General features: G+C 37.4%; 1 protein-coding gene across 2 annotated transcripts in view; it reads left to right on the top strand.

Annotated features, from left to right (window-relative positions):
- The window catches only part of ABCD3 (ATP binding cassette subfamily D member 3), an 82,078-nt gene that overhangs the window by 49,219 nt on the left and 17,523 nt on the right, over nucleotides 1-15,336 (top strand). For both annotated transcript variants that reach the window (XM_025872234.2, XM_073896275.1), the window contains exons 10-16: nucleotides 43-112; nucleotides 2,769-2,838; nucleotides 2,927-3,024; nucleotides 3,140-3,231; nucleotides 4,733-4,824; nucleotides 4,907-4,982; nucleotides 5,108-5,171. In XM_025872234.2, the coding sequence (XP_025728019.1) occupies nucleotides 43-112; nucleotides 2,769-2,838; nucleotides 2,927-3,024; nucleotides 3,140-3,231; nucleotides 4,733-4,824; nucleotides 4,907-4,982; nucleotides 5,108-5,171 (562 nt within the window). The remainder of the gene's footprint in view (nucleotides 1-42; nucleotides 113-2,768; nucleotides 2,839-2,926; nucleotides 3,025-3,139; nucleotides 3,232-4,732; nucleotides 4,825-4,906; nucleotides 4,983-5,107; nucleotides 5,172-15,336) is intronic.

Here is a 15,336-nt window from a genome sequence, read left to right as displayed (position 1 = left end):
CGATAATATTAAAATTACTTACTAAGTTATTTTCTTTAATAGTGAAGAAATTGCCTTTTACAATGGGAATAAGAGAGAAAAGCAGACAATCCACTCAGTCTTCCGAAAACTGGTAAGATAGCATGCTTGAGGCTCATGTATTTATGGAAGGATTTGATTTTTTGGCCTATGCTGATCTATATCCATATCTATCTATATAGGTATATATCTTTAATCTTTAAGATATTTATTTTTAAGTAACTATGAAGTATTTTTATACTGTATTTTCATAAAAAATAAAAGAATAAAAACTGTCCTATCAATATATTAAGCTTCCCAGTTACAAATATAGGTTGATTTATTAAAATAATTGTCAGTGTATTTTTAGAGATTGCTTAAATGTTGTATTTAGTGATAAATTCTTTTGTTTCTGTAGCATTCTTGAAGATACTATGATGGTTATTATTTAAAGTAGGGGTCAGCAAACTATTTCTATAAAAGACAAGATAGTACTTATGTAGTTCAGGCTTTTTCAGACCTTATGGTCTGTATTGACAAAAGTAGCCATGTACTCTATGTAAATAAGTGGGTGTAGCTATGTTCCAATAATACTTTTTTATAAAAATAAATGGCAGCCTGGGATTTGGACTGTGGGCCATAGTTTGTTGACCCTTGATTTAGAGTTAAAAACATTGTTTCTTGCCTGATGAATCACAGACCCGTACCCCCGAAACAAATAATACCTTATATGTTAATAAAAAAAAATAAAAATTGTTTCTTGTAAAAACTATACATATATCAGTTTTTATTTTCTTGCCATTTGGAAAATTTGAATTCAAGTAATTTTATTACTCCATTTGAAAGATATTGAGTGCCATCTAGGATGCCTGTACTTTTTCCAGGTGCTAGTAGTAATAGTGGTGGACATGGCGTACAAAATCCTACCTCTAAGGAGCTTACATTTTAGTGGAAGCTTGTGAAATTAAATTTAAAATTAAATCCTGCCTCTAAGGAGCTTACATTTTAGTGGAAGCTTGTGCAATTAAATTTAAAATTAAATATATATTGAGGTGATTTAAAAAGCTTAAAGAAATAGTCATTTTAAATGATGTCAGGGGTGCCTGGGTGGCTCAGTTGAGTGTCTAACTCTTGGTTTTGACTCAGGTCATGATCTCATGGGTTGTGGGATTGAGCAGCACATCTGGGCTCCATGTTCAAGAGGGACTTGCTTGAAGATTCTCTCCCTCTGCCCCTCCCCCCACTCACATATGCTCATGTTCTCTCTGTCTCTCCCTCTTCCTCCCTAAAATAAATAAGTAAATCTTAAAAAAAAATAATTTTAGAAATTGGATTTTTGTCTTATTTAGATTTAACATGACTGAACTTTGATAGTGCTCCCTGATAAAATGGAGGGAACTGCTGTTCATCAAGCTTGCTGATGAACATGGCTTGCTTATTCTTATCCGTTAGACTTTAGCTCCAAAGTTAACAACTTACTGTGGCCTTGCTTTCTCTGGTTAGTCTATCTGAAATGGCCTCCACCAGTTACTTCCCAATTTAATGATCTGTTTCCTTAAAAGATGTATTGCAATTTATATTTATCTTACTTGTTTCCTAGTTTGTCTCTTTCATTAAAATGTAAACTTCATGAGCTCAGGGACCTTGTCTGTTTTATTCATTGTTGTGTCTCCAGCATTGAGCACAGCATGTAACACATGGCACTCATTGAATAAATGTTGCAGTCATTGTGCAAAAGATAGTAAGAGGAAGCCACCCTGTACTCAGGAAACTCACATTTTAGTGGAGGAGACAAAAAAACAACAACTGAATATTTTATATGATTCTGGGTAGTAATGAATTCTGTGACCAAAAATAAAATGGGTTGAAATGGTACAGTGTGATGGGGAGGTTGCATAGCTATTTTAGGTAGGATGGCAAGAAGGTCTTTCTTGAGGTGACATTTTATCGGAAACCCACATGGAGTGAGGGAGTTAGTCACAAAATAGAACTGTCTAGGACAACAGCAGTATTCCTGGCAGAGGGAACAACAAGAGGAAAGCCTTAAGGCAGTTTGAGAAACCAATATTTCTGGAGCTCAGTAAGAAGGAATAACATAGAAGCAGATGAAGTTTAGGATAGAGCCCAGTGCCAGATCATGCAGGGCCTTGAATAATCTGATAGATGGAAAAGTTGAGAACATTGAAAGGGCAGAATATAAAACATTTTTAGACTTGTAATTTTGAGGTAGTGCATGCTTGATTCAAGCTGCAAACTAGGGGCTATACAGCATTGATTACGTTAGCACTTGGTTCAGATCGAGTGTAGTCAGATTCTTGGGGACAGCAGAGACCAGATGTCTCCAACTAAAGCAAAGCACTGAGTGCCAATCTAGACAGGTAGTGTTTTACCTAAATTAGCTCATTCTTCTATTTTATTGTTGTTTTGATTATTGATCAGTTTTAGTATTTATGTATTTGATAGTATTGTGAATGCAGTATTATATACAAATGATACCACATTAACATTTATATGTAATTTCCATTCTGTTTGCATAAAAATGGTTTCACAAAGTATTTGGCGTCTGCTCTGTGATAAGTATTGTGCATGATATGTGATGTACAGTATAATCAGAAACCATAGGCAATATTTGTGGAATCAATAAATTATATAATTTTTTAATTTTCAGTAAATATTTGTGGAATAAATCATGCAGTTTTTTATTTTCAGGGTAGATTCATATTTTTACATACACATAAAATAGAGATTTTTTTGTTTTTGCTTTCTGCCAGGTGGAGCATCTCCATAATTTCATTTTGTTTCGGTTTTCCATGGGCTTCATTGATAGCATAGTTGCCAAATGTAAGTATGCTTTAAAAGAGATAGTGGAATGAAATTTGTGGAGAAAGCAAAGTATTGTTAATGTTTAAATCTTAACGTTTTGTTTCAGATCTTGCCACTGTTGTTGGTTACCTAGTTGTAAGTCGTCCTTTCCTAGATTTGTCTCATCCTCGACATCTCAAGAGTACGCATTCAGAACTTCTGGAGGTAAAGTATTAGTAATCAGTGTCATAATAAATTGAAATTTAAATATAAAAACAAATAAAAGCTAGTTTTTAGTCTTAGAAATGTAAGTGAAAACTAGTATTTATTTCTATTTAAGGATTACTACCAAAGTGGAAGAATGCTTTTGCGAATGTCTCAAGCTCTGGGTCGGATAGTTTTGGCTGGCCGTGAAATGACTAGATTGGCTGGGTAAGTAAGATTAGTAATACTGAGCAATTGCAGAAAATAACTTTTAAAAATATGTTATACTTAATGATTGTGCCCAGTTGAGGTTAAGGTAAGGGGCAACTGAAGCCCCATTTCCTGTTCCTGCAAGCTGATTTTGATAGGAAAATTAAGGAAGGTTTTTCTCTGAGAGGGAGCTTTTCATGTTTCCTTAAGAGAGCTGTTTGAGTCTTCAGCCAGGTTAGTGGTTCTCAAGCTGTCTGCTCCATGGACACTAGTATTCGATAAGTTAGAAAATGTTAAGTCAGGGCAGTCTTTTCTTAATTCATGGAAAATTTGGTTAATGAATAGAATTTTTGTATTTGAGCTTTTTTGTCCTCCACTGTAAGATAAAGATGAAGTTGATTTTAATGGGGAAAGAAGTGAAAAGTCACCTTGTGGTATCTGTAGATGCAATTGCAAATATGGTCATTCTGTGTAGTAAAATTGTTCTTAGACTGTAATGTGGAATTATTTCAGTATTTTGACCTCCAGTATAAAGGGCTTGATATGGCATAAAAAAACACCATAATGTAAAAAGTACATCTGAAGAAATTGGATCACTTCTGATCCTTCCCAGACCTGTGACTCATCCGCATATTTCTTCTTTATTCCTCCTCTTCTATGACAGTTTAGGTCTTCATGGCAAGATGGAGGAGATTGTCAACTACTATGAGGAGTCTGTTTCTCTTGAGAATGCGAACATTTTTCCTACTTGTCAATAACTTTTCTTATGCCTTTACGGTTCGTGGTAGATGGGCTGCTTCTGTTCCTTCAGGAGGTTTCTGCTTGATTTTCACAGAAAAGTTCTCTTTTGTTTCTTCAATGCAGATTGCTTTCTCTTTGACCATCATGTTATTTTTATTTCCTCGATGTCTTGGCATTAGTTTTGATTTCTATTGCCACAGTGATTTCTTTCTAATATTAAGAACACGTCATCTTTTCTCCCATTTCGGAGTAGGAAAGAGAAGAATCCTCCATGTTTGCAGGGAAGTAGCAGACATTTGGCATGTATGTAATAAATGCCTTCCTCACACAGGAAGGCTGACTTTATACTTGGCTGTCTCTCACTCCAGGAGGAACTCGGTCCATACTTGCTATGTCTGAGGAACATACTAGTACTAGTCCTTGTGTAGTCTCTGCTAAAAACCTTAAAATTCTAGTGACAAACAACCTTCTTGACTCCCCTGTTAATGAAGTAATTATCGGTTGAGGTGGAGATCCTATGAAGCCTCTTCCTTTATTCTCATGTTCCTGCTCTCCTACAGAAACATAATAAAGCATTCATACACTATCACTCACACTTTCTGATGATGAGACTTCTCTAGGTTATTTCATTTAAACTAAATTGTAATTTTAGAAATTTCAGTTAAAGTTTTAAACTTACACAGTGTGCTATATGTCAGTTACATCTCAAATAACAAAAATAATAGTAAAAGATATGGCCTTTGGAGTTTTCATTATGACTTTTTTTTTTTAATTTCAGTTTTACTGCTCGGATTACAGAATTAATGCAAGTACTAAAGGATTTAAATCAAGGCAAATATGAGCGCACCATGGTCTCACAACAGGAAAGGGGTAAATATGAATGCACTAGGTCACCTAGTTTAAGTTTTGGCTGACGTAATGTGATGCTCTGATACTTATTTTTCCACTTAAGGTATTGAAGAAGGAGCACAAGTTATTCCCTTGATACCTGGTGCTGGAGAAATCATCAATGCTGATAACATTATAAAGTATGTATAGGAAAAGTTCTTTAGCACCATAAACATTTGTTAAACTGTATAGTAGCATTCTCTTTCAGCTGTGTTTGCTTAGTGTTTAATATAAAATTGTAATTTTTTATCAACTTCCTCCGTAGATTTGATCATGTTCCTTTAGCAACGCCAAATGGAGATATCTTGATCCGAGACCTTAATTTCGAAGTAAGTTATTAAATGATTATATATAAGCTTAGATCAGATTTAAAATGTGAAATGAAAAACTTGTCTGAATATGTAAAATAACTGTAAGGCTTGACTTAGTCTCTGAATCAACAAAATTCTTTTAAAAAATAAGTCTTTGAAACACTTAGAAATCTATCTATCTTAATTGTTAGGACTTTCAAGTTTCACATATTACTATCAAAAAATCTTTTGCAAATAAAGGCTGTCACAAAAAAGCCATAGAAGATATAGTTGATTGTAGTCTCTGGTGGGAAATGAAAATTTAAACATGCAATGTAGTTTTAGTCTACGTTGAAAAAGATTAGGGTTAGGTGTTGTTTTGACTGTGCAGGAGGGTCTGTCCCTATACAAACCAGATATAGACTCTGTTCTCACTTTGAAAACTGTAGGAGAGCAGCACAGTAGCACTGCAGTAACATCTCATGCCAAGTGAGGAGTGATGCTGATTCAGTATAGTCTTGTAATCAAATGGGAATATGGCAGACCCAATTAAAAAGAAAAAAGAGGAGTATTTCTGTATGATTTGTAAGACACTCCCAGGCCTAAGGGTTACTGTTAGGATATATGTCTATTATGACCTTATAAATAGTTCGGATCAGAAAATCTTGATGATTGGTAACAGATTCCTACCATGTAGGTTGTCTCCCCAAGTCTAGATACCACTTCTTTAGAACAACACTGTCCAGAACTGTTTGCAGTGATGGAAATGTTCTCTGTTTGCTTTGTCCAATATAGTAGCCACACTTGAAATTTAATTTTAATTAGATCTTAAATAGCTACACATGACTGACTAGTGGCTACTATATGGGATGGCACAGCTCTAGAATTCCTTCCCTCTCCATGCCTACACTATGTATGTGACCTTCTATAATTTGTGTTGTATGCAAAGATTCTTTTCAATTGCTTTCACTTTAAGAATGTTGTCTTATAATTTATAAAATAAGTATAATTATTGGATTTGTTTTTAAATTTTTATAATCTTAGGCAAATCTTCAATTTCGTTATTCTTAATAATGTATGTTTTTTAAGTATATGTCCACTTTCTTTTTAAGGAACTATAAAAATAAAAAATGTTAGTTAAGCAAAGTACTTTGAACTTATTTGACAATGAGTATTATATATTGCCATATTTATCTTCAAGCCAGGAAATACAAGAATATGTAGAGAAAATGTAAATATAGTTGGTAAATATTGAATGACTCCAAGTATTCCAGAAGTGTTGTCTCATTTAACTCTAGGTGCTCTAGTCAGTTTGGTGTGCAACCTTGGCACAGTAGGTAGCCACCCCACCAGACGATTTCAAGATAAAGCAGAGCTCAGAACCCCATCTGTGTTAGATTTTCAGTAGCTCCCTTATTGCCATTACCCCAGGGGAAAAGGGGCCTGGTATTTCTCCAGTGAACAGTCTTCTTGGCCCTTTCTCGCACTTTCCCTCGCTCTGTCTTTATGCAGAAGTAGGTTCCACTAGCAATACAGATGTATACATAGATTAAGCATAGTGAGAAGGGGTTCTTCGGGATCCGTATGTACACATACATGGAAGAGGTATGGCGGAGGAGTAGGGGCCCCTATTTCAACCGGTCCCCTGAATTGAGCTGGATATCTACCAGACCATTCTGAACACCCATGAAATCAGCCTGAGATGTAAGAAGATAGATCTGGATCTCTACAAACAGAATACCTCTGGTGGTTGGTCTCGAGGTATGAAGCAGGGAGCATGATTCTGTGGGCAGATATCAGAAGATAAAGAGAAGGGCAGGGAGCCCCCGTGAAATTACGCCAGGAAGGCAAAAGTCTTCTGCTCTGGAGACCGGGCACAGACTCACAGATGGACCGGTAGCGGCGGGGAAAGGACTTTAGGGCAGCCTCCCAGACTGAAACCTGGAGCTATGGGTTCGTGCGTATAAACCAGGGCTGGCTGGCGGTTTTAGAAGCAGAGACGTGCCCGGCCCTGGGAGTGGCAGCTGGGAGCGCTGCTGAGGGACGCACAACCCAGGAGGCTGCAGTTTATAGCAGCACAGACAGAAATGGTGCTGGCCTGGAGAGCTCACTGAAGAACAGTCTGCAATCTCTGTGTTCTGACACAGAGGTTTGGATGCAGTCACTTCTACTTTGACTCTTGGAAGAAACTCAGAAAGCCGCCAGAGAACAGAAGCCCCCCAGAACAGTTTTCACTGAGCCCGCCCCCCCCAGGGGGCAACCTCTGCCCAAACAGGGTTGCCTGAGTAACAGCATGGCAGGCCCCTCCCCCAGAAGACAGGCTAGAAGAACAAGAGGCTGACAACCCTAAGGTCCCTATAAAACAGGTGCATCTTGCTTGGGTTGTGGTCAATACTTTGGACTCTGCATTACCTCAACTACCCCTCAACAGAATGACTAAGAGGAGGAACCCCCCACAAAGGAAAGACTCAAGAGACTGTGGCTCCTGCCACAGAACTAATGGATATGGATATAACCAAGCTGTTAGAAATAAACTTCAAAGTAACAATTTTGAAGGTGATATCTAGGCTTGAGAAAAATACTAACAACAATATAGAACATCTAAGGGCAGAAATGAGCTCTAATCAGGCCAAACATAAAAATGCTATGAATGAAATGCAGTCTAAACTGGATACTTTGACTGCCAGGGTAAATGAGGCAGAAGAACGAATTAGTGAGCTAGAGGAAAACATGATAGAAAAGGAAACCGAGGCGGCATGGGAGGAACAAAGGGATCAAACTGAGAGAGATTAGTGACTCAATGAAACATTCCAATATCAGAATTATTGGGATTCCTGAGGGGGTGGAGGAAGAGAGAGGTCTAGAAGTTATATTTGATCAGATTGTAGCTGAGAACTTCCCTAATCTGGGGAAGGAAACAAGCTTTCGTGTCCAAGAGGCAGAGAGGACCCCTCCCAAGATCAATGAGAACAGACCGACACCATGACATATAATAGTACAATTCACAAATCTTAGATCCAAGGAAACAATCTTGAAAGCAGTGAGGGGGAAGAGATTTCTTACGTATGGAGGGAGGAACATCAGAATAACGTCAGACCTGTCCACAGAGACCTGGCAAGCCAGAAAGGGATGGCAAGACATATTTTGGGTACTAAATGAGAAGAACATGCAGCCAAGGATCCTTTATCCAGCAAGGCTGTCATTCAGAATGGATAGAGAGACAAGGAACTTCCAAGACTAGCAGAAACTGAAAGAATCTGTGACCACCAAGCCAGCCCTGCAGGAAATATTGAGGGGGGTTCTATAAAAGGAGAAAGACCCCAAGAGTGATATAGAACAGAAATTTACAGGGACAGTCTATAAAAACACGGTCTTCACAGGCAACATGATGACAATAAATTCGTATCTTTCCATAATCATTCTCAACGTGAATGGCCTAAATGCTCCCATGAAACGGCACAGGGTACAGATTGGATAAAAAGACATGACCCATCCCTATGTTGTCTACAAGAGACTCATTTTGAACCTGAAGATACATCCAGACTGAAAGTGAAGGGATGGAGAACGATTTTTCATGCCAACGGACCTCAAAAGAAAGGGGGGTAGCAATTCTCATATCAGACAAATTAGATTTTAAGCTAAAGACTGTAGTTAGAGATACAGAAGGACACTATATTATCCTTAAAGGGTCTATCCAATAAGAGGATCTAATAATTGTAAATATCTATGCCCCCAATATGGGAGCAGCCAACTGCATAAGCCGACTGTTAACCAAAATCAAGAGACATATTGATAATAATACGTTAGTAGTAGGAGACCTCAACACTCCACTCTCAGCAATAGACAGATCATCTAAGCAGAAAAATCAACAAAGAAACAAGAGCTTTGAATGACACACTGGACCAGATGGACCTCTACACCCTAAAACAACAGAATACTCATTCTTCTCGAACGCACATGGAACTTTCTCCAGAATAGAACACATACTGGGTCACAAATCAGGTCTCAACCGATACAGAAAGATTGAGATTATTCCCTTTATATTCTCAGACCACAATGCTTTGAAACTGGTTCCCTGTATATTCTCAGACCACGATGCTTTGAAAGAAAAAATTTGGAAGAAATTCAGACACTTGGAAGCTAAAGACCATCCTGCTTAAGAAAGTTTGGGTCAACCAGGAAATTTAAAGAAGAATTTAAACAATTCATGGAAACCAATGAGAACAAAAACACATTGGTCCAAAACCTATGGGATACTGCAAAGGTGGTCCTAAGGGGGAAATACATAGCCATCCAAGCCTCATTCAAAAAAATAGAAAAATCACGAATACACAAACTAACTTTACACCTTAAAGAACTGGAGAAAGAACAATAAGTAAAGCCTGAGCCACACATTAGAAGAGAAATAATTACGATTAGAGCAGATTTCAATGAATTAGAAACCAGAAATACAATAGAGCAGGTCAATGAAACTAGAAGCTGGTTCTTTGAAAGAATTAAGATCAATAAACCACTGGCCAGACTTACCCAAAAGAAGAGAAAGGACCCAAATTAATAAAATTATGAATGAAAGGGGAGAGATCACGACTACCACCAAGGAAATAAAACAATTATTAGAAATTATTATCAACAACTATATGCCAATAAATTAAGCAACCTGGAAGAAATGGAAGCCTTCCTGGAAACCTATAAACTCCCAAGACTGAAACAGGAAGAAATAGCCTGAATAGACCAATAACCAGTAATGGGATTGAAACAGTGATCAAAAACCTCCCCAAAAACAAGAGTCCAGGGCCTGATGGATTCTCTGGGGAATTCTACCAAACATTCAAAGAAGAAATACCTATTCTCCTGAAGCTGTTTCAGAAAAATAGAAGGAAAACTTCCAAACTCATTCTATGAGGCCAGCATTATCTTGATCCCAAAACCAGGCAAAGACCCCATCAAAAAGGAGAATTATAGACCAGTATCCCTGATGAATATGGATGCCAAAATTCTCAACAAGATCCTAGCAAATAGGATCACCAACAGTACATTAAAAGGATTATCCATCACGACTAGGTGGGATTTATCCCTGGGATGCAAGGGTGGTTCAGCATTCACAAATCAATCAGTGTGATAGAACACATTAATAAGAGAAGAGACAAGAACCATATGGCTCTCTCAATTGATGCAAAAAAAGTATTTGACAAAATACAGCATCCTTTCCTGATTAAAACTCTTCAGAGTGTAGGGATAGAGGGAACATTCCTTAATTTCATAAAAACCATCTATGAAAAGCCCACAGCAAATATCATTCTCAATGGGGAAAAGCTGAGAGCCTTTCCCTTAAGATCGGGAACACAACAAGGATGCCCACTCTTCGCTGCTACTGTTCAACATAGTACTAGAAGTCCTAGCAACAGCAAACAACAAAAAGAAATAAAAGATATTCAAATTGGCAAGAAGAAGTCAAACTCTCTCTCTCTTTCGCAGGTGACATGGTACTTTATGTGGAAAACCCAAAAGACTCCACCCCCAAATTACTAGAACTCATACAGGAATTCAGTAATGTGGCAGGATACAAAATCAATGCACAGAAATCAGTTGCTTTCCTATACGCCAACAATGTAACTGTAGAAAGAGCAATTAGGGAATCAATTCCATTTACAACAGCATCGAAAACCATAAGATACCTTGGAATAAACCTAACCAAAGAAGTAAAAGATCTGTACTCTAGAAATTACAGAACACTTATGAAAGAAATTGAAGAAGACATAAAAAGATGGAAAAACATTCCAGGCTCATGGATTGGAAGAATAAACATTGTTAAAATGTCTATGCTGCCCAGAGTAATCTATACTTTAAACACCAGCCCCATCAAAATACCAATGACATTTTTCAAAGTGCTGGAACAAACAATCCTAAAATTTGTATGGAACCAGAAAAGACCCTGAATTGCCAAGGAAATGTTGAAAAAGAAAAACAAAGCTGGGGGCATCACATTGCCAGATTTCAAGCTATATTGCAAAGCCGTACTAAGACAGCATGGTATTGGCACAAAAACAGACACACAGATCAGTGGAACAGAATAGAGAGCCCAAATATGGACCCTCAACTCTGGTCAACTAATCTTCGACAAAGCAGGGAAAAATATGCAATGGAAAAAAGACAGTCTCTTTAATAAATAGTGCTGGAAAAATTAGCTATATACAGAAGAATGTAACGTGACCATTTTCTTACACCATACACAAAGATAAACTCAAAATGGATGAAAGACCTCAGTGTGAGACAGGAATCCATCAAAATCCTAAGGGAGAGCATAGGCAGTAACCCTTCAACATCAGCCACAGCAACTTCTTTCAAGACACGTCTCCAAAGGCAAGGGAAACAAAAAAAGGGAAAATGAACTTTTGGGACCTCCTCAAGATCAAAAGCTTCTGCACAGCAAAGGAAACAGTCAACAAAACAAAGAGGCAACCCGTGGAATGGGAGAAGTTATTTGCAAATGACACTACAGACAAAGGGCTGGTATCCAAGATCTATACAGAACTTCTCAAACTCAACACCCAAAAAACAAATGATTAAGTCAAAAAATGGGCAGAAGACATGAACAGACACTTCTCCAAAGAAGACATACGAATGGGTAACAGACACATGAAAAAATGTTCATCGTCATTAGCCATCAGGGAAATTCAAATCAAAACCACATTGAGATACCACCTTACACCAGTTAGAATGGCAAAAATTAACAAGGCAAGAAATAACAAATGTTGGAGAGGTGGAGAAAGGAGAACCCTCTTACACTGTTGGGAATGCAAGTTGGTACAGCCACTTTGGAAAAGTCTGGAGGTTCCTCAAAAAGTTAAAAATAGAGCTACCCTAACCCAGCAATTGCCCTCCTGGGTATTTACCCCAAAGACACAGATGTAGTGAAAAGAAGGGCCGTATGCACCCCAATGTTCATAGCAGCAATGTCCGCAATAGCCAAACTGTGGAAAGAGCCGAGATGCCCTTCAACGGATGAATGGATAAAGAAGATGTGGTCCATATATACAATGGAATATTACTCAGCCATCAGAAAGGATGAATACCCGCCATTTGCATCAACGTGGGTGGAACTGGAGGAGATTATGCTCAGTGAAATAAGTCAAGCAGAGAAAGACAATTATCATATGGTTTCACTTATTTGTGGAACATACGGAATAGCATGGAGGACATTGGGAGAAGGAAGGGAAAAATGAAGGGGGGGGAATCGGAGGGAGAGACGAACCATGAGAGACGATAGACTCTGAGAGGCAAACGGGGTTTTAGAGGGGAGGGGGGTGGGGGGATGGGTTAGCCCGGTGATGGGTATTAAGGAGGGCACGTACTGCATGGAGCACTGGGTGTTATATGGAAACAGTGGATCGTGGATCACCACATCAAAAACTAATGATGTAATGTATGGTGACTAACATTACATAATAATTTTAAAAAGAAACATAGAAGAGGTAAGATGATTATCTGTGATATTACTCACTTTGTCACATGGTTACCACACTGAAGTATCCAGAAGCTCTTCCTTTTAAAGCCCTTATGTTTGGATTTAATATACTTCTAGCCTTCAGTCCCTATAACTTTACTTTTGTAGTCTCAAACCCTTCACTTTCTTGCTCTTAGTTTGGTTTCAGTAGGAAAGTCCTATTTGAGTCCCTAGTTATGCCCCTACTTGCTCAAGTTTTTTTTACTTTGTGACCATGTTCTGTACCACCTGTTGCTATCCTGTTGATTCTTATTTTGTCTTCTCTTCCAATGGAAGCTGTTTCTTTGGGTCTTCTATAAAGAATTCCTCTTCTCTCTCGTTCCGACTTAAGGTATTTTAAGTTAGACTTGGCCTTTTCCCATTTATTGTCTTTCCATCATTTTTCTTAGCATAGCCTTTATTTAACACACATCCTTCAGTTCTTTGTAACCTTCTACCCATTTAGCTTATTTGAAAATAAGGATTTCTTTCATCTAGACAGAGGCATAATAAAACAGACTTGGCCACCAAAAAAGAACTGTTTAATGCTTTATGATTTTTTTGTCTTTTGTTTTACATAATAACAAAATTATATAAGCTTCTTTGGAATAGGACATTTTATACCTCATTCCTTTATAAACTCCCCCAGAACAGATATTTATTTATCTAGATGTAGACTGAGGAGACCCTAAGAGATTAATGACTTGTAGGTTATAATGTCAGTGTTAAAATAGTACTTTGTAAGTTATTTAAAATTTTTACCTTTTTAGTAAGGCACGTTTCTAATATTTGAAGATGTCTATGAATCTTCATAAGCAGCATACTTTTGTATAATCTCTCTTTTACTTAAATCATATTTATGTGTAGAACTGTTTTTGATGACATTATTAAGGTAAATTCTAAAGTTGGATTTATCAGGAAGTCTTATATGGGGGGGCATATTTTAATTGGTAAAAATATAGTGGTACATCCTATGTAGAATTTAAGAAAACAGATGAGCATTAGGGGAAAGGGGAAAAAAAAGGGAAGCAAACCATAAAACAGACTCTTAACTATAGAGAACAAACTGAGGGTTGCTGGAGGGGAGGTGAGTTGGGGATGGGCTAAATGGGTGATGTGTGTTAAGGAGGGCACTTGTGATGAGCGCTGGGTGCCATATGTAAGTGATGATGGATTCTACTCCTGAAACTAATATTAGACTATATGTTAACTAAATTTTAAATAAAACTTGAAACATTAAAAGAAAAAACAGCCATATAAAGCAACTGTTGTCCCATTAAACCAGTACAGGAACCTCAGTAAGTTATTAAGAACTTAATTTGCAGCGAAAGTTACCCTTATCTTTTAGTCTTAATTTAACCTGGGGGGGAAATAAAAACATTTTGAAAAATCTTTACTATGGAAAACCTATTGCTGGCTTATTACGGCTGATGTCATATTGGAAGTTTGTCCAACATTGCCAAAAGCCATGGGGGTAAAGTTAATGCTGAATTTAAGACGTTTGAGCATAAAAGACAATGCCTTTAGATATCTCTTAAGTTATTATGTTTACAGATCATTATATATTTGGTTTTGGGTTTCCTGGCACATTGCAACAAATAGTACAGAGAAATATTGGCTACCGATGAAAACCACAATGAACAGTTAGGAACAGAAGACAGTATATACGGCTGACATTCCTCAAAGCATAGTAGTAGAGGACTGTTTAATTAACAGCCCTGAACTTTAGGAGCTCCTAAGGATATCACTATTATAGTAAGGTAAAATTATTATATATAATCAGAAGTATTCACTATACTCCATTTCACAGGAAAAGATAGTAGGTAATTGCTTAGGAAGAAGTCTGTCAGGAATATTCACTATCTTCAATTTCACAGGAAATTGAATTATTAGGAATATTCGCGATGTTCAATTTCATAGGAAAAGGTAATAGGTAATTGCTTAGGAAGTTCATCAAAAAGATTCTTTAAAATAATTTCTCAGAAAAAGGGACAGTTCCTTTTTCTGGAAAAATGATTCCATATAGTTTATTCTCTAACACTGAAATGCATACAATGTGGTATTTTATTACAGATCAGTTATGTGGTAGGCTAGTAATTCTCAACCTTTTTTAGAAGCCCATTCTTTTTTAAAAAAAAAATAAGATTTATTTATTTGAGAACAAGAGAAACAGGGAGAGAGAGAGCCGGGGTAGGGGCAGTGGGAGAGGGAGAAAAGAGAATCCTGAGGCGGATTCCCCAGTGAGTGTGAAGCCCAGCAGCGGGCTGGATGTCATGACCCTGAGATCATGACCTGAGCTGAAATAAGAGTCAGCCACCCAACTGACCTAGCCATCCAGGTGCCCAGAAACTCATTCTTTTTTTACTGTGGTAAAATATATATAAAATTTACCCCTTTCAACCATTAAAATTTTTTTTATTGACAAAATGTACATAACATAAAATGTACTCCTAACCATTCTTTTGTAAATAGTTCAGTGGCACTAAGTTCATTTACGGTGTTGTGCAGCCGTCACCACTAACCATCCCCAGGACTCTTTCATCATAACAGATAGAAACTCTGTACCCATTAAATAATAACTCCTCATTCCCCCTCCCCCCACCCCTCCTCCCAGCCCCTGGTAACTACTATTCTCCTTTATGGATATGACTGTTCTAAGAACTTCATAGAAGTGGAGTCCTACAAGAGTTATCCTTTTGTGTCTAGCTTATGTCCTTAGCT

The sequence above is a fragment of the Callorhinus ursinus genome, unplaced genomic scaffold (genome assembly GCF_003265705.2).
Source record: "Callorhinus ursinus isolate GAN/ISIS: 27379988/994484 unplaced genomic scaffold, GSC_fseal_2.0 scaffold9, whole genome shotgun sequence".
NCBI lineage: Eukaryota > Metazoa > Chordata > Mammalia > Carnivora > Otariidae > Callorhinus > Callorhinus ursinus.
This window is presented reverse-complemented; position numbering and strand designations above follow the sequence as displayed.